The 21,861-nt window shown below is 41.6% G+C and overlaps 1 protein-coding gene across 4 annotated transcripts in view; it reads left to right on the forward strand.

The window, feature by feature from the left end:
• The window catches only part of TBC1D23 (TBC1 domain family member 23), an 80,501-nt gene extending 62,406 nt beyond the window's left edge, over nucleotides 1-18,095 (forward strand). For 2 of the 4 annotated variants that reach the window (XM_054714034.1, XM_054714033.1), the window contains 5 exons: nucleotides 1,240-1,284; nucleotides 9,252-9,340; nucleotides 13,007-13,142; nucleotides 15,375-15,569; nucleotides 16,447-18,095. In XM_054714034.1, coding sequence (XP_054570009.1) covers nucleotides 1,240-1,284; nucleotides 9,252-9,340; nucleotides 13,007-13,142; nucleotides 15,375-15,569; nucleotides 16,447-16,528 — 547 coding nt within the window. In that variant the 3' untranslated portion in view covers nucleotides 16,529-18,095. Of the gene's footprint in view, nucleotides 1-1,239; nucleotides 1,285-9,251; nucleotides 9,341-13,006; nucleotides 13,143-15,374; nucleotides 15,570-16,446 lie in introns of those variants that run through there. The other 2 variants (XM_054714035.1, XM_054714036.1) reach the window with 2 other exon arrangements.
• Nucleotides 18,096-21,861: the final 3,766 nt, after the last annotated feature.

Consider the following 21,861-nt stretch of genomic DNA (forward strand, 5'->3'; position numbering starts at 1 on the left):
TAGTTGACTCGAATGTGTTCTAGAAAAGTATCATAAAGTACATTTTTTAAGTGTATGGTTTCAGTTTTCATTATAATTATAAGATGTTCTTTATTGCTGTAAAATTTGTCTACAGATTGCTTTTTTTTCTCTCCTACTGCTCAGAATAAGGTGCAAGTAATGATTCTGCCCCTTCATGCCATTTATTAAAAATATATTCAAATACCATTTTACGTTTTACACTTCATATGGTAGCTGCTTCCCACATGGCAAATGTATGAAAATCAACTACCAAATGCAGTAATCTCTGCAGGAACCTCTTCCTCTGCTTTTGGAATTTAAAACCTAGAAAATTTGGTCATGCTAAATCAGAAATACATTTTCCGAAGTTCAATAGTTCAGATCTTCGTAGAATTTTGTTCACAGAATATAAGGGACCCTTAGCTTCCCATGACTTACAAATGAAGGACATAGCCAACAAATAATAAACAGGTTTATCTGTTACATTGTTTTTTACTGGAATTGTGAATGCACAATATACATATTTTTGTCCACGCATTGATCTTTCTTGTTCCTAGAGTTCAAAGCTAACCTAATAATTCAGTGCAGAATTTGTTTGTAAGCAAGCTTGATCTTGGTAGTGTATTATAGTATTTAATTTCACTCATGTTTTATTTGCAGTATCCTAGGAAAGTTGAAATTTTTGACTTCAAGAACTGAATGTCAGGAATTTACTATTTGTCACGTTTTTAAGTATAGTACATATACATACAAAAATACATTTTTTCCCATTCAGTAAATAGTAAAGAAGAGAATAGGTTGTTATCACTAATTCAAAAAAATTGTATCTTGTCTAAAATGGTCAACTGATAAATAATGTTAAAGTGTTTTACCACAAAATATTATTTTGCTCATTAAATTATATGTTTGCTCTCAAAAGCCTTTAACATTTTTACTTTTAATTAGTGCATTTTGAATTACAGTACTATTACTATATTTTATAGCCTGAACATTAAATATTTTTATTTTAAAATTCATTAATTTTATTTTAAAATGAACTAGTGATAACTTTAAATGAAAAACTTTGTTAAGGAGTCACTTGAGACAGGCTTTTAAAAATTTTTCTTTGTACTTTGGATGATTGAAACTCTTTATAATGTACACTCTGGGTTAGAAAAGCTGATTGTGCTATATTTTTGTTTTAAAACTGTTGTGGTTTTATAATCATTTTGTTCTGTCCTCTGCCTCAATTTGCTGTAGAATGTCTTTCAATCTTCCTTGGCCAGACAGAACATGTACAGAGCGGTAAGCCAATGAGTAGAGCAGCTTTGTTGGACATCCTTTCCTTTAGCATGCTTCATGCTGTCTATAAGCCTCACGCTGTCTTGGCTAAAATTTCATGTAGCTGTTTCAAATGCTAAACTTGCCTCATTCTGCTTTTAGGAGTACATGTGATGCTGATATCTTTTTGGTTTTTGCTTTGATCATTAAAAATTTTTTTTCTTGCATGCTTCCTTGTATCTCCCATTCCTCAGATGAAAATCAAGTGCATTAGAATCCAAGAACTTCATAAACCTGCAGCTTTTATTCTGAGACAGAGGAAGGTGAAACAAATAAAATAAGTAGTTTCAGAGTTGACAGCGTATTTAGCTTTGGAGATTATTTACTTCTGTGTCCTGCCCTGACAGTAGAGAAAATTACAGTACCTGGGGGAAAAAAGCACAATTCATGGTTCAAAATTTTGGATAATTCATGTTCATCATGTCATCTGTAATAATAAAAGCATAATATGGAAATCGACTGAACTGTGAAATGACCGTCCGGACTACCTTCCAAATGAAGCCGGGCTGCAAAGGCCTACTCTTGCACGAATTTCATGCATAGGGCCTCTAGTTTTATAATATTTTAGATTTTTCTTAATAAAATGTATGTATTTAGGTTCGTGAGTTAACATAATAAATTGGTTCCAAAGAACCGCAGTTCTAGAGTCCTGCCTTTGGTTTTCATTGAAAGAAATTGTCGTGATGGACATGTTAATGTATTACCCATCTCTTCTCTGCTTCATTGAGATGGGCTGTTTGTCATTAGATCCCATAAATTTGAAAGAATCTTCAATTAGGATGAACAAAAGAACTTTACTTACTTAATACTTATATATGGCTTTACAGTTTTTATACTCATAGAATTTTTCTGCAATTTAAATTAGAATATCATATCTAGCAATACCTATAAACATTTTAAAAGAAAATCTTATCATACTTTGAATGTAAGTTAAGCTTTAGAATAATGGACTTGACTTTTTCTCGAATCATTTCAATATTTCCAGTGACTAGAAATACCATTTTTAAAAACAATAGTTTACTCTCAACCTATAGATAAGAGTTTTTATTTGCTATGACTTTCGTATACAGAACCCATTACAAGGGCTTCTATTATAATTTTATCTAAGACTATTTTAAAGGAAATTGCATCCTTATAATTATAATGTTTGTGAATCATCATTCTATTTTATCTTATTATACAACCATTGAATTAGTCTGATTTTATTTAACTCCCAAGTTTTCTCCCAGATTCTTAATTTTAAAAAATTTTAAATTACCTTCTCTTGCCCAAAGGCAGATATACCTATTTTGAAAATAAAATTTAGTGAAATGTTGGAATGAAATTTTCTCTCTTCCTGAGCTTAGCAAATTAAGTAAAAACCTTGACAAACTATTTTGTAGATGTTTCTGTTATTATTTTCACTAAGAAAGAATAAATATACTACTTTTTTAAAAAAGTCCATCCATTGAATTTCATCAATTTTTAGCCAGTCTTTTAAGAACCATCTCAGTAATCTTTAGAAATCTTCTTATAAAAACTCCATTGTGGAAGGAGGAGAAAAGATGGCGGCGGAGGTGAAAGGCTGATCTGTTGCCTCGCATGGCAGTTTCGGAAATACAACTGAAACATGGACTGGTGAGGGTGGCGACTGCTGCTCGCGTCTCCCCAGACCGGGCAGCTGCTCCTCTCAGTCAGTACCGCAGCTGGGGCCATGGGCTCGTGGGCGCCGCGGCGGCTGCTGTGGCGGCGGCCGCGGACTCGGCGCAGCGGCTCTCGGTGAAGGAAGAGACCATCTTTCTACAGGAGGGGCTCACCCGCGCCACCGACCTGGCTGAGCTGCGCACTGAGATCCTCGGGGCCCCGGACGCTGCCAACACCGATTTGGAGGATTCTTAGGAGTTCTCATCTTACATTCAAGCCCTCTAGCCATTTTGACGGAGGAGAATCAAGAGGACGGCTGGGCTAAACAAAGGAATTGCGAACGGCGCCGCGCGCAGCGGTTTCAGGGGCGCGACTGGAGGAAGGAGCGTCTGCAGCCCAGAACTACAGGAGAGATGGCTGAATGGCAGATTTACAGCTAAGAGGGAAGAGGAAACCAGCGAAATCGGAGGGGACGAGGTGCGGAGGCGCGTGGGTCGGGCTGGTGGCGGGGGAAAGGGGCTTTTGTTCCAAACCTAGGGGAGATTAGCTCTCCATCACCCTGAAATCCAGCTTCTGGGGACCCGCGGGAGACCCAGATGCCTGCGGGGAGAGGCGGGACTCTTGCGGAGGTGCGCCCAGCAATCAGTGTTTGCTGCGCTAGAGCGCGGAACGAAGGGACTTAGAAACTTGGAAGGCAGAAGGAGCAGACTCGCAGACATTGCGGCTCGCCGCACCATGGCCTGTTGGCGCCCTGAGACCCCGCCCCACCCTGGGACCCGCCCCACCCTGAGACCCGCCCCGCCCTGGGACCTGCCCCGCACGTTTTGAAGACCCGCCCCGCAAGTCTTGCAGGCGCACCTACGCTCCAAGCAACGGCTTATGCATGTGGGTGGCTTGCCCTCTGGCAGCGGACCAGATGAACTGCTGTTCTAGTCGGACTGCTCCAGGGCCACTCAGACAGGAGGAGGAAACTACAGTTTTTGCTGTAATCCCTGCTGAGTGCCTAAGGCAGTGGCTGATCTACGCCCCATTGGGGACCCAGAAACGAGGGCATCTGGTGGTCTGTGGGAAATGACACCAGACTTCAACCACGCGCATAAGGGACACATCCAACAGGCAGATTCAGTGAGCGCCAAAGCCTTGCTGCACCAAGACCCGGCCCATAGGAGTGTGTCCTGCACAGCAACTCTTCCTTTATAGACAAAGAGAGCCCTTCCGGTGGCACCAGCAACAATCAAGACTTAACTATACAAGGGAGGACTGGGATGGAGGCATAGGGCGGAGGCCTCGATGTTGCCTGCCACAACAACTTTGAGGCTGCGACGGGAGAGCGGAGCAGACACCACCCAAGACCACCGTAGGGCTGGCTGAGTGGATGCTCTGCAGCTAGAATAAAAGAGGGGTATGCGGGATGATGCTGATGCAGATGACCCAAGGACCACACTTTGGGAACTGCGGCTCGGGCGACGCAGTGACGACCTGGAGCGTGCTCGGCGCGGTCACCCCGGCGGTCTCTGGCTGAGGGGGCGGCTCCACTGGCTGCCGAGCAAGGACAGACGGGCCCCTGTGAGACGTGGGGTGGGGGACTCCACGCTTGCTGGCCTCCGAGTCCTTCAGGAATCTCGGTGCCCCGGGGGCGGCCGGGTCCGCATGCTCGGCGACTGGCCGCCGCTGCGGACCCAGGGGCCGGCGCGGCGACACCGGACCGGCCCGCCGCCACGCACCGGGCGCACCGGAGCTTCGCCGAGCAGCCGCCCGACGAGTTCTGCGGCGGCCGTCCTGGAGCTGTGGCAGGATGGCTGGGGGGGTTGCTGGGGGGCGGTTGACCTTCGGGAATTGGGATCGGGAGGACGGGGCCCCGCTGGGACCCGGGTGCAGGTGGGGTTGCGCGCCTCTGGGCTCGGGAGTGGTCGCGCGCCTCTGGGTATGGGTGGGGCCTCGCGTCCCTGGGTCTGGGTGGGGCTGCGTGCCCCTGGGTCCAGGTGAGGCCGGATTCCGGGTCCGGGTGAGGCCAAGTGCCCCTGGGTCTGGGAGAGGCCAAGCGCCCCTGGGTCCGGGTGAGACCATGTGTCCCTGGATCCGGGGGAGGCCTCGTGCACCTAGGTCCAGGTGAGGCCACGTGCCCCTGGGCCTGGGAGAGGCCACGCGTCCCTGGGTCCGGGTGAGACCGTGTGTCCCTGGATCCGGGTGAGGCCTCGTGCGCCTAGGCCCGGGTGAGGACACATGCCCCTGGGTCTGGGAGAGGCCAGGCGTCCCAGGGTCCGGGTGAGACCATGTGTCCCTGGATCCGGGTGAGGCCTCGTGCACCTAGACCCGGGTGAGGCCACGTGCCCCTGGGTCTGGGAGAGGCCAAGCGCCCCTGGCTCCGGGTGAGACCATGTGTCCCTGGATCTGGGTGAGGCCTCGTGCACCTAGGTCCAGGTGAGGCCACATGCCCCTGGGTCTGGGAGAGGCCACGCACCCCTGGGTCCGGGCGAGACCATGAGTCCCTGGATCGGGGTGAGGCCTCGTGCACCTAGGCCCGGGTGAGGCCACGTGCCCCTGGGTCTGGGAGAGGCCAAGCGCCCCTGGGTCCGGGTGAGACCATGTGTCCCTGGATCTGGGTGAGGCCTCGTGCACCTAGGTCCAGGTGAGGCCACATGCCCCTGGGTCTGGGAGAGGCCACGCACCCCTGGGTCCGGGCGAGACCATGAGTCCCTGGATCGGGGTGAGGCCTCGTGCACCTAGGCCCGGGTGAGGCCACGTGCCCCTGGGTCTGGGAGAGGCCAAGCGTCCCTGGGTCCGGGTGAGACCATGTGTCCCTGGATCCGGGTGAGGCCTCGTGCACCTAGGCCCGGGTGAGGCCACGTGCCCCTGGGTCTGGGAGAGGCCAAGCGTCCCTGGGTCCGGGTGAGACCATGTGTCCCTGGATCCGGGTGAGGCCTCATGCACCTAGGCCCGGGTGAGGCCACGTGCCCCTGGGTCTGGGGGAGGCCAAGCGCACCTGGGTCCGGGTGAGACCATGTGTCCCTGGATCCGGGTGAGGCCTCGTGCACCTAGGTCCAGGTGAGGCCACGTGCCCCTGGGTCTGAGAGAGGCCACGCACCCCTGGGTCCGGGCGAGACCATGTGTCCCTGGATCCGGGTGGGGCCTCGTGCACCTAGGTCCGGGTGAGGCCACGTGCCCCTGGGTCTGGGAGAGGCCAAGCGTCCCTGGGTCCAGGTGAGACCATGTGTCCCTAGATCCGGGTGAGGCCTCATGCACCTAGGCCCGGGTGAGGCCACGTGCCCCTGGGTCTGGGGGAGGCCAAGCACACCTGGGTCCTGGTGAGACCATGTGTCCCTGGATCCGGGTGAGGCCTCGTGCACCTAGGTCCAGGTGAGGCCACGTGCCCCTGGGTCTGAGGGAGGCCACGCACCCCTGGGTCCGGGCGAGACCATGTGTCCCTGGATCAGGGTGAGGCCTCGTGCACCTAGGCCCGGGTGAGGCCATGTGCCCCTGGGTCTGGGAGAGGCCAAGCGTCCCTGGGTCCGGGTGAGACCATGTGTCCCTAGATCCGGGTGAGGCCACGTGCCCCTTAGTCTGGGTGAAGCCGTGCCCCTGGGTCCGGCCGAGACCAAACCAGAGGGAGTCGGACCTCCGTTACCACCATTTGTCCACCATCCAGAGCTGAGGGGTCAGTGCTGACATGTACACATAAGGAACTGGTGGACATTGAAATTGGGTCCCAAAAGAACTGTTGGTCCAGAAAGAAACTCACTACAGACTGATCCATCTGCCTGTCAGCATAACTATTATTGCTCGTCTCACATTCAGTTCTCATAAGTATATATCTAGTGACACATGATCTCGCTCATCTAGGGGAAATGATGAACAACATAGACTGAGGAACAAGAACAGAACCAGAAGCAAGGAGGCATCGAACGGACTATCGGGCCTCAGAGGGAAGATAGGGGAGGGTGGGGGGAGGGGGAGAGTTCAACCAAAGGACTTGTGTGCATGCATATGAGCCTATCCAACGGTTAAGTTCAACAGGGGGTTGGGGCATGCGTGGGGAGGGGGGGCGATGGGAATGGGGGGATGAGGACAAATATGTGACACCTTAATCAATAAAGAAATTAAAAAAAAAAACAAAAAAAAAACTCCATTGTATTTTTTTTCTATTTGTCTCTTCAGATACTTGGTTTCTGATTCAAGTATTCACTATAAACGTTACCTTTATTACTTTCTATGTTGTAGCAGGCAGTTTAGTTATGTTTTAATATCAGGAGAGAAGCAATAATTTAAATCTCATATAATTTTACAATCTAGACTAAAGGCCCAGTGCATGGGATTCATGCACTGGTGGAGGGCGTGGCCTGCGGGGATTGGCCCACTGTGGGAGCACTGCTCAGCCTGGTCAGCCAAGGGGCTGTGGACCCGCCCTCTAAGTGGCTGCTCCCACTGCAAGAGCAGCCAGCCGCTCACCCCAGTCAGTCGAGCGGCGCTCCCACTGTGGGAGCACACTGACCATCAGGGGGCACCTCCTGCGTTGAGCGTCTGCCCCCTGGTGGTCAGTGTGCATCATCGTGCCTGGTCGACCAGTCGTTCTGGTCATTCCACTGTTTGGTCGCTGGGCTTTTATTAGATAGTATGGCACTAAAGTATTCTTAGGTAAAGCTATATTATCTTTGTCTTTGCCTTTTGTAAGAAAGTTGAATCTGAGTTTCATAGGTTTTTGAATTTTTATCTAATGAGAATAGTTTGGTAATTTTCAGGATAATTTTACATTAGATTTATTTTAACATAAACTCAAAATTATTTTATGATTTTAATGTAATCAAATGTAAGCTATGTAGTGATTAACCGAACTTATAATTCCCAAAGAATGTCTGGTTATACACTCAACTCAAATTGATTTTCTGTTGAAGAAAGTTGTTTTGAAGAAGTAAAGATTTAAGTCCTTCAACAAAATTAGGTTGTGATAAGATTTTTATTGATGAAATGTATTAGAAAAGTATTTAAAATACAGGTTTGATATCCATCTTGTGGAAAAAATGAATTCTAAAGCTAAGTAAAGATAGTGTAACTTGATTTTTTCCCCACTTTGGACTCTCTTCATACTTTATCCTACAAATAATAAAATGCTTATTCCCCAGAAACATACAGTATTTTGTGAAATACTTTAATTTTACTTCTTGGTTCATTTGAGATTATCTGCAAAGTAATGAGGTTAAATTTTTATATTAAAAAAGAGGTCATACTTCTGGCAGAACTAACCAATTTTGAGTTTACATGTTGTTTAGGCTTCTTTCACTTAAAGAAGAAAGGCAGATTGATTTTCATGGCTTACTTAATTTATGTATAAGAAGTAGAATCTTAGTTTCTATTAGAATTAAAGTAACAATAACAAAAAATGGGGGGGAAAACCTTAAGACACTTGCACACCCCTATGAGAACTTTAAGCACTCCTAGAATTTGAATGTTTGGTTCCATAATCTATATTGTCTAACAAACATGTATGTTGCACTTGCTATATACCAGACATTGTTCTGAGAGCTTTACAAAATATGTAAAGCGTGGCTCAGTGGTTGAGTGTCGACCTATGAACCAGGAGGACACGGTTCGATTCCTGGTCAGGACACATTCCTGGGTTGCGGGCTCGATCCCCAGTGTGGGGCGTACAGAAGGCAGCTGATCAATGATTCTCATCATTGATGTTTCTATCTTTCTCTCTCCCTCTCTGAAATCAGTATATATGATATTAAGTGGTTTAATTCTTATAACCATGAAGGGTAGATGTTATCATCATTTTACAGATGAGGAAACAGAATCACAGAGAGGTTTAGTAACTTCTCGAAGGCCACACAGATCTAAGCATTGTTGTTTTTTTATCTTCACCCGAGGACATGCTTAGAGAGAGGGAGGGGGAGAGAAAGAAATATCGATGTGAGAGAGAACATCAATTAGTTGCCTTACGTAAGTGCCACAACCCAGGTATGTGTCCTGACTGAGAATTGAGCCAACAACCTTTCGGTGCATAGGACAATGCCCAGCCAACTGAGCCACTCTGGCTGGGCTAAGCCTTGGTTTTAATATGAATATTAAAATTGCTTCAAATTTAATATTTACAGATTTGAAAATCTTCAGCCACCAAGTCCTTTTGCCACTTTTGCTAACATATTTCCTTATCTTGTTCCAATTTCCTTAACATAGCTATCCTAAAACTGGGTTGTACGTGGGCAAAGAACATTTACATTTGTTTGAATAGTCAAATGATACTTGGTTAAAATCTTTAATAACTTCTTATGTGATGATTTCCCCCCCTCTCTAAAATTCTTTGAATATAGGCATGTGAGCAGCAGTGACAGAGTGGGCAAGCCATACCGTGGTGTGAAACCTGTGTTCAGCATTGGGGATGAAGAAGAGTACGACACAGGTGGAGTACTACACTTACTTATAGACTTCTTTCCTCAGGCACCAGGAGTGATTATAAAGATTATTTTGGGAATAGCAGACAACTGCTTAAAAAAAAAAAAGACACAGTACCCAGCCGGCATGGTTCAGTGGTTCAATTCCTGGTCAGGGCCCATGTCCAGGTTGGGGGCTCTATCCCCTGTTTGGGGTGTGCAGGAGGCAGCCGATCAATGATTGTCTCTCATCATTGATGTTTCTATCTCTCTCCCTCTCCTTTCCACTCTGAAATCAATAACAATATATTAAAAAAGAAAAAAGACACAGATTTTTTTTTAAATTTCTTTATTGATTAAGGTATCACATATTTGTCCTCATCCCCCCATTCCCATCCCAAACCCCTCCCCACGCATGCCCCCACTCCCCTGTTGTCTGTGACCACTGGTTAGGCTTATATGCATGCACACAAGTCCTTTGGTTGATCTCTCCCCCTTTTCCTCACCCTCCCCTACCTTCCCTCTGAGGTTTGACAGTCTGATCGATGCTTCCCTGTCTCCAGGTCTGTTTTTGTTCATCAGTTTATGTTGTTCATTATTTCCCCTAGATGAGTGAGATCATGTGATACTAGAAATACACTTATAAGAACCAATAATGAGACAAGCAATAATGGTTATGCTGAGAGGCAAATGAATCAGTCTGTAGTGAGTTTCTTTCTGGGCCAACAGTTCTTTTGAGTCCCAATTTCAATGTCAAACAGTTCCTTATGTGTACATGTCAGCAATGATATTTCAGTTCTGGATGGTGGACAAATGGTGATAATGCAAGTCCGACCCTCTCTGGTTTGGTCCTGAGCAACCTGCAGCGACGCACAGCTGCTGACTGCTAGTATGGCAAGGCGTCGTCAGCGTCTTCCATCTCACAGTGAGATTCTGTAAAGGAGATTAAAGATTTTTTTTCTATTAAGAGTTGGTCTAAAACATCTGAAGTTCTGCCTATTAGAAATTCAAGGTGAAATGTTGCGTAGCCGGTTGATATAGGAACCTTTAATCGAGGAGACAAGTCTAAGTTGGTGATAATTTCAGAATCATCAGTGTACAAATAGTATTTAAATCCATGGGATTGAATTTAAAACCCCTGATTCACCCACCTAGGAGATGGAGAGTTGTGGGACCAAAGTTCAGGGAATTCCAAAACAGACATCTGAAGAACCTTTTGAAACTAGAGGCAATATTTTAAAGGGCCACAAGATGGGGATATTGTGTAAGGGAAATTGGTCATCCTCTGTGTGGTTGGTTGTCTTTATATTTTTTAAAAGAATTTATTACTTTGGTTCATAATCCCACTGCCAGATTATCCTGGTTGAGTAATCATAATTAATATTAATATGTGTATTAAGTTAGAAAAAATAAAACAGTACATAAATGTACAAAATATGAAAACACTTCCATATCTCATCTTGCCTTTTCCACTTAGTAATACATGTTGCATATTTTTCATCTCAGCCCGTATACCTCCTCAATTATTTTTCTATCATGTGAACATACCATAATTTATTTATTCAATATTCTTCCATTGACATTTTAATTTTTATTTCTGTTTAAAATGACAAACGGATATTTTTATACATATATGAACATGAACTTTTGCAAGTACATCCAGATGGTAAACTCTTAGCAGTAAGATTGCTAGGTTATAGGGATCACATTTGACATTTTAATTCATATTACAAAATCACCTTCCAGAAAACTTGCATTGCAGTAAATGTAATTTTCTACCTGCTATTTTTAATTTATTTCTTTTGCTCCTTTTCCCCCCACCCTCTCTGTTGCCATCATCCTGTTATGTATCTTTCCCTGAATATCTCAACTCCTTCCATTAACAAATGAATGAATAAATTATGGTGTATTTACATAAATCACACACACATATTTACACTATGGAAAACTGCACAGTAATGAAAATGAGAAAACTAGAGCTATGTGTATCAACATGGATAAATTTTATAATGTTGGGAGTGGGGTAGCCATTACAGAAGAATACAATTGAATAGTCTACTTATATAAATTTTACCTAAAATACAAAATACTACTCTATATTATTTAGGGATATTTATATATAGTTAAAGAATAACTATATGCAAATATAGTTAAAGTATGGAACTGGTAACACTAAATTCAGATAATCACTATTTCTTAGGAAGGAAGAGGAGTGTGACTGGGGAAGAGGAATGTAGCTATATGAGATTTCCTTTTTTCATTATATCTTTACTAGAGGCCTGGTGCATGGATTTGTGCACAAGTGGGGTCCCTTGGCATGGCCTGCACCCTCTCGCAACCCAGGACCCCTTGGGGGATGTCAGACTGCCGGTTTCGTCCCGATCCCCAAAGGCCAGGCTGACGGACCCCACTGCTGCATGAATCTGTGCACGGGACCTCTAGTATGAGGTTAATATAAGATCTTTGGTTAATCTCTTCCCCCTCCCCCTTTCCCCCTTCCTTCTGAGATTCATCAGTCTGTTTCATGTTTCCATGCCTGTGCATTGAGCATCTGCCCCCTGGTGGTCAGTGCGTGTCATAGCTACCAGTCGAACAGTCACTTAGGCTTTTATAGATATAAATATTTTGAAATATTTCTTAAAAAGCAAAGGGAAGAACATTTATAATTATTAATCCTAGGGACTGTAATTTCTCTTTCTTAAATGAGAAGAACAAAATAATTAGAATGTTTTTTATTTCTCTCATGAAAAAATGTAGATTTTTACTTATCTATCCCAGGATGGATTTGTTGTTGTTGTTTTCCTTAAAATCTGGAACCAGCAAGAGAAAAAGAACTCTGCTGTATTTGCCCTCAAAATAGTAGGTGTCCATTGTTGGAAAATTCAGCCATCTCTCTACAGACTAGTCAGATTTCATAGTTTTGCTCTCTAAATAAAAATGTTTAAATTTCTTAGATAGTTTAATCTTTAAACGTGCATTCTCAGTATTTTCACCTGACTTTTTCTTACCATATAGAGCAGTGGTTCTCAACCTTTCTAATGCCGCAACCCTTTAATACAGTTCCTCATGTTGTGGTGACCCCCAACCATAAAATTATTTTCGTTGCTACTTCATAACTAATTTTGCTACTGTTATGAATCATAATGTAAATATCTGTGTTTACGATTCATTAACAGTAGCAAAATTATAGTTAGGAAGTAGCAACGAAAATAACTTTATGGTTGGGGGTCACCACAACATGAGGAACTGTATTAAAGGGTCGTGGCATTAGAAAGGTTGAGAACCACTGATATAGAGCAATTTTTCATAACATTATTTTTGTATTAGTTTTTGTGGCATAAGGAAATATAGTAGCAGCATTAGAATTACGTCCTAGCTGGTTTGGCTCAGTGGATAGAGTATCGGCCTGCATACTGAAGGGTCCCGGGTTCAATTACGGCCAAGGGCACATGCCCAGGTTGTGGGCTCAATCCCCAGTAGGGGGCATGCAGGAGGCAGCCGATCAATGATCCTCTCTCATCATTGATGTTTCTATCTTTCTCTCCCTCTCTCTTCCTCTCTGAAATAAATAAAAATAAAAGAATTGATTGGTGTGTTTTTTCAAAGTACTACTGAAATTGTTTTTCAAGCTGTTAAGAAATGTATCATTTTTGAAATTGGTAATGCCCACTTTTAACACTTTAAATTCTTTATAGATGAAATTGACAGTTCTTCCATGTCAGATGATGATAGAAAAGAGGTTGTAAATATTCAGACTTGGATAAACAAGCCAGACATCAAGCATCATTTTCCTTGTAAAGAAGTGAAAGAAAATGGACACATGTTTCCTAGGTACTTGTAAAAATGTCTTCTTCAGAAGTACAATTGAATTTAGGGAAGTTAATATAAAACCAAACTACAAAAGAAATTTTATTTATCCAAATACAATAAGATATAATTTCCCTCTGATAATATATGTCTCGATTTTTAGAAAGATTTTTTTAGAAAGATTTTTAATGTAATTTTTTATTTTGAAAAATTTAAACAAGAAATGTTGAAGAAACATTACATTGAACACCTTTGTAAACCTCTCTTAGGTTCACCAGCTTTTAACTTCTTTTCACACTATCCCATCTCTATTTGAGTGTGTATATACATACATGTATACTACATATGCACATATGAATTTCCCTTTTATCAAGCCATTCAGAAGCAGCTTAGATATAACACTTAACCCTAAACACTTCAGCATAAATCTCCCAAGAAAATCTCATAACTCAAATAGTGTTATCACCTTTAAAAATCGTAAAAATTAGCATGATTCAACATTCAGACCATATACTTAAATTTTTCATAGTGCCCCCAAAGTATCTTTTATAATCTTTGTTTTTACTTCCTGATCTAGGGTCCAGTCAGGGTTCACACACTGTATTTATGTTATATCTATTTAGTCTCACCCGAAGTACTACACTCCACACCCATTTCTTCACTATTAATGAATCCTGTGAGTCTAGGCCTGTTGTTCGGCTGAATGTCCCACAGTCTAGACTTTTCTGGTATTTTTCTTATTGTATTACCTAAAAGTGTATGAGTATTATCACTGTATTAAAGCTAAGACACAAGGTGGGGGATGTTAATTCTGTGCACATTTTGTCTTTAGGATACAGTTACAGAATATTATAAAATATGTAAGGCAGCCCAACTATTGCTTAGTGGTCTTTAATATTGGGCATATGCTATGGTATGTTGAATGAGAATACTTTGTGAATATAGACAATACTGTTAAAAGTATGGAAGGTAGTATATTTTATATACCATATAGAATAGATTCTAAAAATCTGTTATTTTAAGTCTATTACTTTAATTGTATTGTACTTTTTATAAAATACTAGAGGCTCAGTGCACGAATTCATGCACGGGTGGGGTCCCTTGGCCTGGCCAACGATCGGGACTGTCTTGCCCAGTCCCGATTGGGGAGATCAGGGCCGGCTGGCCAGGGGAGGGACTGCAGGAGGTTGGCCGGCTGCAGGAGGTTGGCTGTGGGACCTCACTGACCACCAGGGGGAAGCTCCTGGATTGAGCATCTGCCCCCTGGTGGTCAGTGTGCATCATAGCAACCGGTCGTTAGGTCATTCAGTCGCTTAGGCTTTTATATATATGGATTATACCTTTGTTCTTAGACAGTCATAGGTTTATCTGTTAAGACATAAGGGAAAATTTAAAGCTTTTATTAGGTAGCTTATCTATAATAATAAAAGCATAATATGCTAATTAGACCAGATAGCCGAACAACCTTCCGGATGAAGCCGGGGCTGTGAGGGCTGAGGCAAGCTGCCACAGCTGCGAGGGCTGAGGCAAACCACTGCAGCTGCAAGGGCCAAGCCCCTTGCACAAGTTTCATGCATCGGGCCTCTAGTCCTATATAATAAAGAGCTAATATGCTAATTAGACCGAACAGCAGAACAGCCATCCGGGCAACCTTCTGGACGACTGTCTGGACGAAGACAGGGCTGTGAGGACCGAGGTAGTCAGGGCTGTGAGGACCGAGCCCCTTGCACAAATTTTGTGCATTGGGCCTCTAGTCGTATATAATAAAAGCCTAATATGCTAAGTGTCTGGTTGTCCGTTCAATCAAAGCATAATATGCTAATGGTATACTAAGGCTGCTCAACCGCTTGCTATGATGTGCACTGACCACCAGGGGGCAGATGCTCCGACTCATAGGTTAGCTTGCTGCTGGGGTCTGGCCGATTGGGACTGAGTGAGACGGGCTGAACATGCCCTGGAGCCCTCCCATGGACCCTCCCCAGCTGGCCAACCTCCCACATCTCTCCCCAGCCCTGATCATGCACCGGTGGGGTCCCTTGGCCTGGCCTGCACCCTCTTGCAATCTTGGACCCCACAGGTGCACAAATTCGTGCACTGGGCCTCTAGTTTGTTTATAATGAACCTTTGTATTTTTAACTCAAAAGTAATTTCATCTGGAGTTGAACATTTTTTATAATTGGGGCTACTGAAGTAATAGCTATTTTAAACGACATTTTAAAAACATTCTTTTTGTTTTTTAATGCTTTTTCTCTCAAGTCATCTGTTGGTTACTGCAACACATATGTACTGTCTAAGGGAGATTCTTTCACGGAAAGGATTGGCTTATATACAGTCTCGACAAGCACTAAATTCTGTGGTTAAAATTACATCCAAAAAGAAACATCCTGACCTAATTACCTTCAAGTATGGAAATAGCAGTGCTTCAGGAATAGAAATCTTGGCAATTGAAAGGTAAGATTTTCTTAGGATGATATTGTCTAAATTATTGAATTAGTTCATTATTAAACATGGTTTGTTTCTCTGTTTAGGGAAAGAGGTGGTGGAATAGGATACGTGAATCACTTTCATTAATATTCTTTGCTGTCTTTTTCTTAGTCATCTGTGTTTTAGCCATCAGCCCATAATTTTAGTAAGTACCATAACTAATTAAACTTTTTGACAGAAGTGTCTTTAAGATTAACCTGTGCCAGTGTTGCACTAAATGCTGGTTTGCAATCAAATAAGAAGTTTTTTTAGAATATAAGTCAATGCTTTTATTTTCTTTCATCAAATTCTTACTTTTTTTAAATGTCAGTGAACTAAGCAGTGTACCAAATGGTGTAGTTAATTTGCAATCTGGTATAAGCTCCTCCTTGTCTCATTATGAAGCAGTGACAAACAGTTCAATTTTATGAAACTCAATTTAACAGGGCCATATACCACATTGATCTTGAAGCTAAACCATATTTAATCTTATAAATAAAAATGTGAAGCCAAGAGGGATTACATGACTTTCACATCTTCACACCTACCTTCTAACTCCTGATCTGCAGTTCATTCCACCTTGCTGTACACTATGAAAAATCACCTTGCTTTTGCATTTAGATTTTCTTTCAAATATGCTTTTGAGTATATGGTGTTGTTGTTTTTTTGTTTTTTTTTTACAACAAGCAACCTACAGGGCTGCTGCTTCGCTTTTGAGTATATGTTAATATAAGTTCTGGGGAGTATGTAGGAGGACATTTCTGCTGGCTTTGTAAGTCAGGGAAAGCTTCCCATTGGAGGTTACATCGAAGCAGAGTTCTGAAGACAAAGCGCTGTATTAATATGTATATATTTTCCCCTACAGGTATTTGATTCCAAATGCAGGAGATGCTACCAAAGCCATAAAACAACAGATCATGAAAGTGTTGGATGCTTTGGAAAGTTAATATAAAAGAAAAGTATTTCAAAAGAAATTAAGGCAACCAAGAGAAACATGGACATTTTTTTGACTGAATACTAACTGGAGACCTTTCATTTGCTCATGGGGATATTTGAAAAGTTTAAATTATTATAATCTCTGGACAGTTAATTTTTAAAATTTTTCCTTTTGCATTTTTGGCTTTGTAAAATGATTAATTACAAAAGTCAGTTATTAAGTGACTTTGAAGTAACTGACCCTGTGCCCTTATGAACTAAGGGAGCAGAATGCAGTTCTGTTTTGAAGAGCTGTTTTAAGGGAACATGCATCACTTTCAGATTTAAAAACAACCGTACACACACATATATATATATATTTGCGATGTCTTCACTGAAAACTAGAGATAGAATTAGTTGAAGAGAGCCTGTTAATTGCTAATTTGGTTTTACCCACTGAGCAATATCAGTAACTAAAAAATATTACATAGCTTAATAATTAGCTTGACATTTCTGTTCTTAAAAAGTGTTATCTTTTTAATGAAATGGATAAAGATTCCAGCCAACTCAGAAAGTCAGTCCCGGTAGTGAAATGTTGAAACATCAGTTTCCAAACATCTTTGCACCATTAGCTAATAATTTGAACATGATGCTTCAGATACTAAACTTCATCCTAATGGTTTCAATGGAGCAGTTAAAAGCAATATATATAAGTAGGTAGGCATGTTAAGATTACAATTAACATTTTGAGGACAGAATTATATCTGTACAAATGTCATTGGTCTTTATTACAAATGCAATACTTGATTTAGGGTATTTAAGACAGGTGTTGAGCACACTGATTTATCCTCAGTGAGATTATGGTCTGTGACCACAAATATCCACTTAAATAAAAGCCAAATAATCAGAGAGCTGTATAAACTATAGTTGTTTTTATCATCACTTTCTGAAATTTCTCTTCTTTGGTTTTTGTCTTGTCTTACAAAAATTCCAGTGGTTTGAAACTATTTTTATTCTCTTAATATGACAAAACTGTAAAGTGATCTGCTTTATTTCACAGCTTCCTCAACTTAACTTATTGAGAGGTTCATATTAGACATGTTAGGTAAGAGAAATCCAAGAACACATTTGAGGACGTGGAATAACTTCTTGTAAAATCTGGGAAATAGCAAATCCTAACAATCTTCCATGTTTTAAAGTGTAATGGATTATCTCTAAGGGGTTGATAAAAGAAATATTTAGACATATCCTGTTTTCAGATAGTAATTTTAATTTACTTCATGGAAATCAAGTGAATAAAAGGCAGCATAGGTCATGGTATTTTGATATTTTATTCTAATTAAATAAAAAGTTTACTTGAGTGGTTGAAGACATTTGCATGAAATTGTTCCTGGTGCAATAATTGATATTTATAACTCTCTCCACAACTGTTATATTGCATTTTTTTCTTTTCTTGGCACCCACTTTAGAAATGTCCTGAAGTCTCATTCCCCCACCCCCCATTTCAGCTATGGGACTTTTTACATAATATTAATGTAAAGGTGTTTGTGTTAATGTTTATAAATTACAGTTGTAAATAAACCAATACAGTTTACGCAATACTTTGTTCTTAATGCAGTCTCTTTTTCTTCCCTCCCCCATTTGTAAATCTTTATAGATATCAAAAAATTAGAAAATCGAGGGCCATTCTTTCAGTGGAATTTAAATGTTTAGATTTCAGATTTGAAAGTACAGTAAGCCCTCAATTTTATGAAACTCAATTTAACGGACTTCGGATTTTATTTATTTACTAGAGGCCCAGTGCATGGATCCATGCACCGGTGGGGTCCTTCAACCTGGCCTGCACCCTCTCGCAATCTGGGACACCTCGGGGGATGTCGGACTGCTGGTTTCGGCCTGATTCCTGAAGCAGCAGGCGGCCAGGGAGGAGCCCAAGCCCAGGCTGGGCGCCACGCCACTCCTGCTCATTCCAGCCCCGCTGCGCCTGCCGCTGCTGCCTACTCAGTAGCACTGCTGCGGAGGCAGGAGAGGCTCACTGCTGCAGCTGCGCTGGCCAGCTATGAGCCGGGCACCTGGCGCCTGTTGGTCAGCTGAGCAGCTCTCCCGCTGAGGGAGCGCACTGACCACCAGGGAGCAGCTCCTGCATTGAGTGTCTGCCCCCTGATGGTCAGTGCGCATCATAGTGACTGGTTGTTTGGTCATTTCAGTTTTTATATATATAGATTTGTTTTTTGTTAATCCTCATCTTAGGATATTTGTCCTTTGATTTTTAGGGGGAGTGTAAGAGAGAGGGAAAGACAGAGAGAAACATTGATGTGAGAGAAACACATCGATTGGTTGCCTCCTGCACATGCCCTGACCAGGGGAGGAGCCTGCAGCCAAGGTACGTGCCCTTGATCGGATTCAAACCCTGGGACCTTTGGTCTGCAGGTCGATGCTCTATCCACTGAGCCAAACCGGCCAGGGCCAGATTTCGTATTTTAATGGACAAAATTTCCCGTACGTATGTGAAAATTAACACCCTGTTAATTTTAAAATGCTTTTAACCAAGATTTACTTAAAATTAAATTAACAGCTTATTTTTTTGTTATTCACTTATTTTTTAAAAATTTTAGCGAATAGCCCTAGCCAGTTTGGCTCAGTGGATAGAGTGTCGGCCTGCGGACTAAAAGGTCCCAGGTTCGATTCCAGTCAAGGGCATGTACCTTGGTTGTGAGCACATCCCCAGTGGGAGGTGTGCAGGAGGCAGCTGATTGGTGTTTCTCTCTCATCAATGTTTCTGACTCTTCTTCTCCCTTCCTCTCTGTAAAAAATCAATAAATATATATATATTTTAAAAAATTTTAGCAAATAGGCCATATGTTGGAAAAGAAACTATAGTAATTTCTCCGACATAAATAAATATTGCATATCTACAACTATAGTCTACATATTTAAATCCAAGAGATACTAGTCATAAACAATGTTCAGGTAGTGTTAGCACATGATCACACCTCAGGGAGCCTTAATTGGTTCTGTTGTCTGTGGTGTGACTCCACAGCAGTTTTAACACGCATTACGCCACGCCCCAGCAGTGTGCATTTTTTTACTCTTGGTGACTGGTGAATTGCACTCATTTACTAGGCCTAGTCAGTATAAATTTAAAATTATAGTGATATATATAGAAAACTTACCTGAAATTAAACTTTTCATAATTACACAAATGTGTCTACATAAGTAAAAACAGACTAATTTTTCAATTTTTTAGCATACACATTCGGAAAACCTACTTTATTATATAACGGACTTTCTGCTTTAATGGACACCCTCTCCCCCAAATTAGTCTGTTACATTGAGGTTTTGCTATTTCTGTTCATCTAGATGGGAAAGGGGGAAGAGATAATTTAATACTAATGACATTAAATTCCACATGTAGTAAATTGAACTTCAGCTTGTTATCACCAGTTACTAATCATGAATATTAAGTAAAAATACAGTTCACTGATTTAGGCACTTATATAGTTCACTAGAGGCCCAGTGCATGAAATTCATGCACGGGGGTGGGGGAGGGGTTGGCTCTCAGCCCAGCCTGCACCCTCTCTAATCTGGGACCCCTCGAGGGATGTCCGACTGCCCGTTTAGGCCTGATCGCACATGGGGGCAGCCATCTTGACCACATGGGGGCAGCCATCTTGTGTGTTGGAGTGATGGTCAAATTACATATTACTCTTATTAGCTGGATGTTGCTTTGAACATTCATGTATGACTTTTTATGCTGACATGTATTCAGTTCTTTTGGATAGCTTCCTTGGAGTGGAATTACTCTGTCACATGTCAGTTCTACACTTGAATTTATGAGGAACTCCTGTTTTCCAGAGGAGCTTTACCATTGACCACATGTGAGTGCTGTAATTTCTCTACTTCCTCACCAACACTGTTTTTGTCCATCTTTTTTATTATGGCAACCTAGGATGTGAAATGGTATCTGGTTTCCATGTGCATTTTCCTTAAGACTGATGTTGAGTATCTTTACATGGGCTTACTAGCCATTTGTGTATCTTTGGAGAAACTGTGGATTCAGATTCCTTGCCCATTTTTTAATTGTTTTGTCTTTTTCTTTTTGAGTAGTAAGAGTTCTTTACATATTCTCAATACAAGTGTCTTATCAGATATATGATTTGCTAACATTTTCTCCCATTCTGTGGGTTGTCTTTTCACATTCTTGATGATGTCCTCTGAACCATAAAAATTTTTAGGTTTGGTGATGTTCAGCTTATTAATTTTTTTTATTTTATTACTTGGTGCTTTTGATGTCATATCTAAGCCACCAGTTGCCTAATTAAAAGTAATGAAGGTTTACTCCTATGTGTTCTTCTAAGAGTTTTATAGTTTTAATTTTTTCAATTAGATCACATTCATTTTTTACTTAGTTTTTGTATATGATGTGAGGAAGGGTCCAACTTCATTCTTTTGCATGTGGATATCAAGTCATCCCAGCATTCTCTGTTGAACATTGAATAGTCTGACACCCTTTTTGGAAATCAGTTGACATAACTGTGGGGTTTTATTTCTGTACTCATTTCTATTCCATTGGTCTATAAATCTGTTCTTATGCCAGGACCACACTGTGTTGATCACATAGCTCTATACTAACTGAAATTGAGAAGTGTAGCCCTCCAACTTTGAACCTTTCCAAGATATTTTCTGAATTTCTTATCTCAGTCCTTTGAATTTCCATATGATTTTTTAGATTAATTTTATCAGTTTCTGCAGTAAAAGTAGCTAGGATTTTGATGGGGATTGTATTGAATCTGTAAATCAATTTGGAGAGTATTGCCATCTTAATACTATTTATTGCCTTCCAGTTTATGAACATAGGATGTCTTTCAATTAATTGGTTTGGGTCTTTAATTTATTTCAATTATGTTTTGTAGTTTTTCAGTGTGTAATTCTTATAATTTTATTAAATACATTCCTATATGTTTTATTCCTTTTGCCACTATTATAAATTGAATTGTTTTCTTAATTTCATTTTCAGATTGTTAATTGCTAGTGTAGAGAAATATAATTGATTTTTGTGTGTGGAGCTTGTATCCTCCAACATTTCTTAAGTTTATATTAGTTTTCACAGGTGTTTTTTTTTTTATGTGGATTCATTAAGATTTTTTAATATCCAGGATCCTATCATCTAAGAACAGAGATAGTTTTACTTCTTTTTTTATTTTATTTTTTAAAATATATTTTTATTGACTTCAGAGAGGAAGAGAGAGAGGGAGAGAGAGATAGAAACATCAATGATGAGAGAGAATCATTGATTGAGCTGCAACCTGGGCATGTGCCCTTGATCAGAATTGAACCTGGGACCCTTCAGTCCACAGGCCACACT

Source organism: Eptesicus fuscus, chromosome 3 (genome assembly GCF_027574615.1).
Source record: "Eptesicus fuscus isolate TK198812 chromosome 3, DD_ASM_mEF_20220401, whole genome shotgun sequence".
Lineage (NCBI taxonomy): Eukaryota > Metazoa > Chordata > Mammalia > Chiroptera > Vespertilionidae > Eptesicus > Eptesicus fuscus.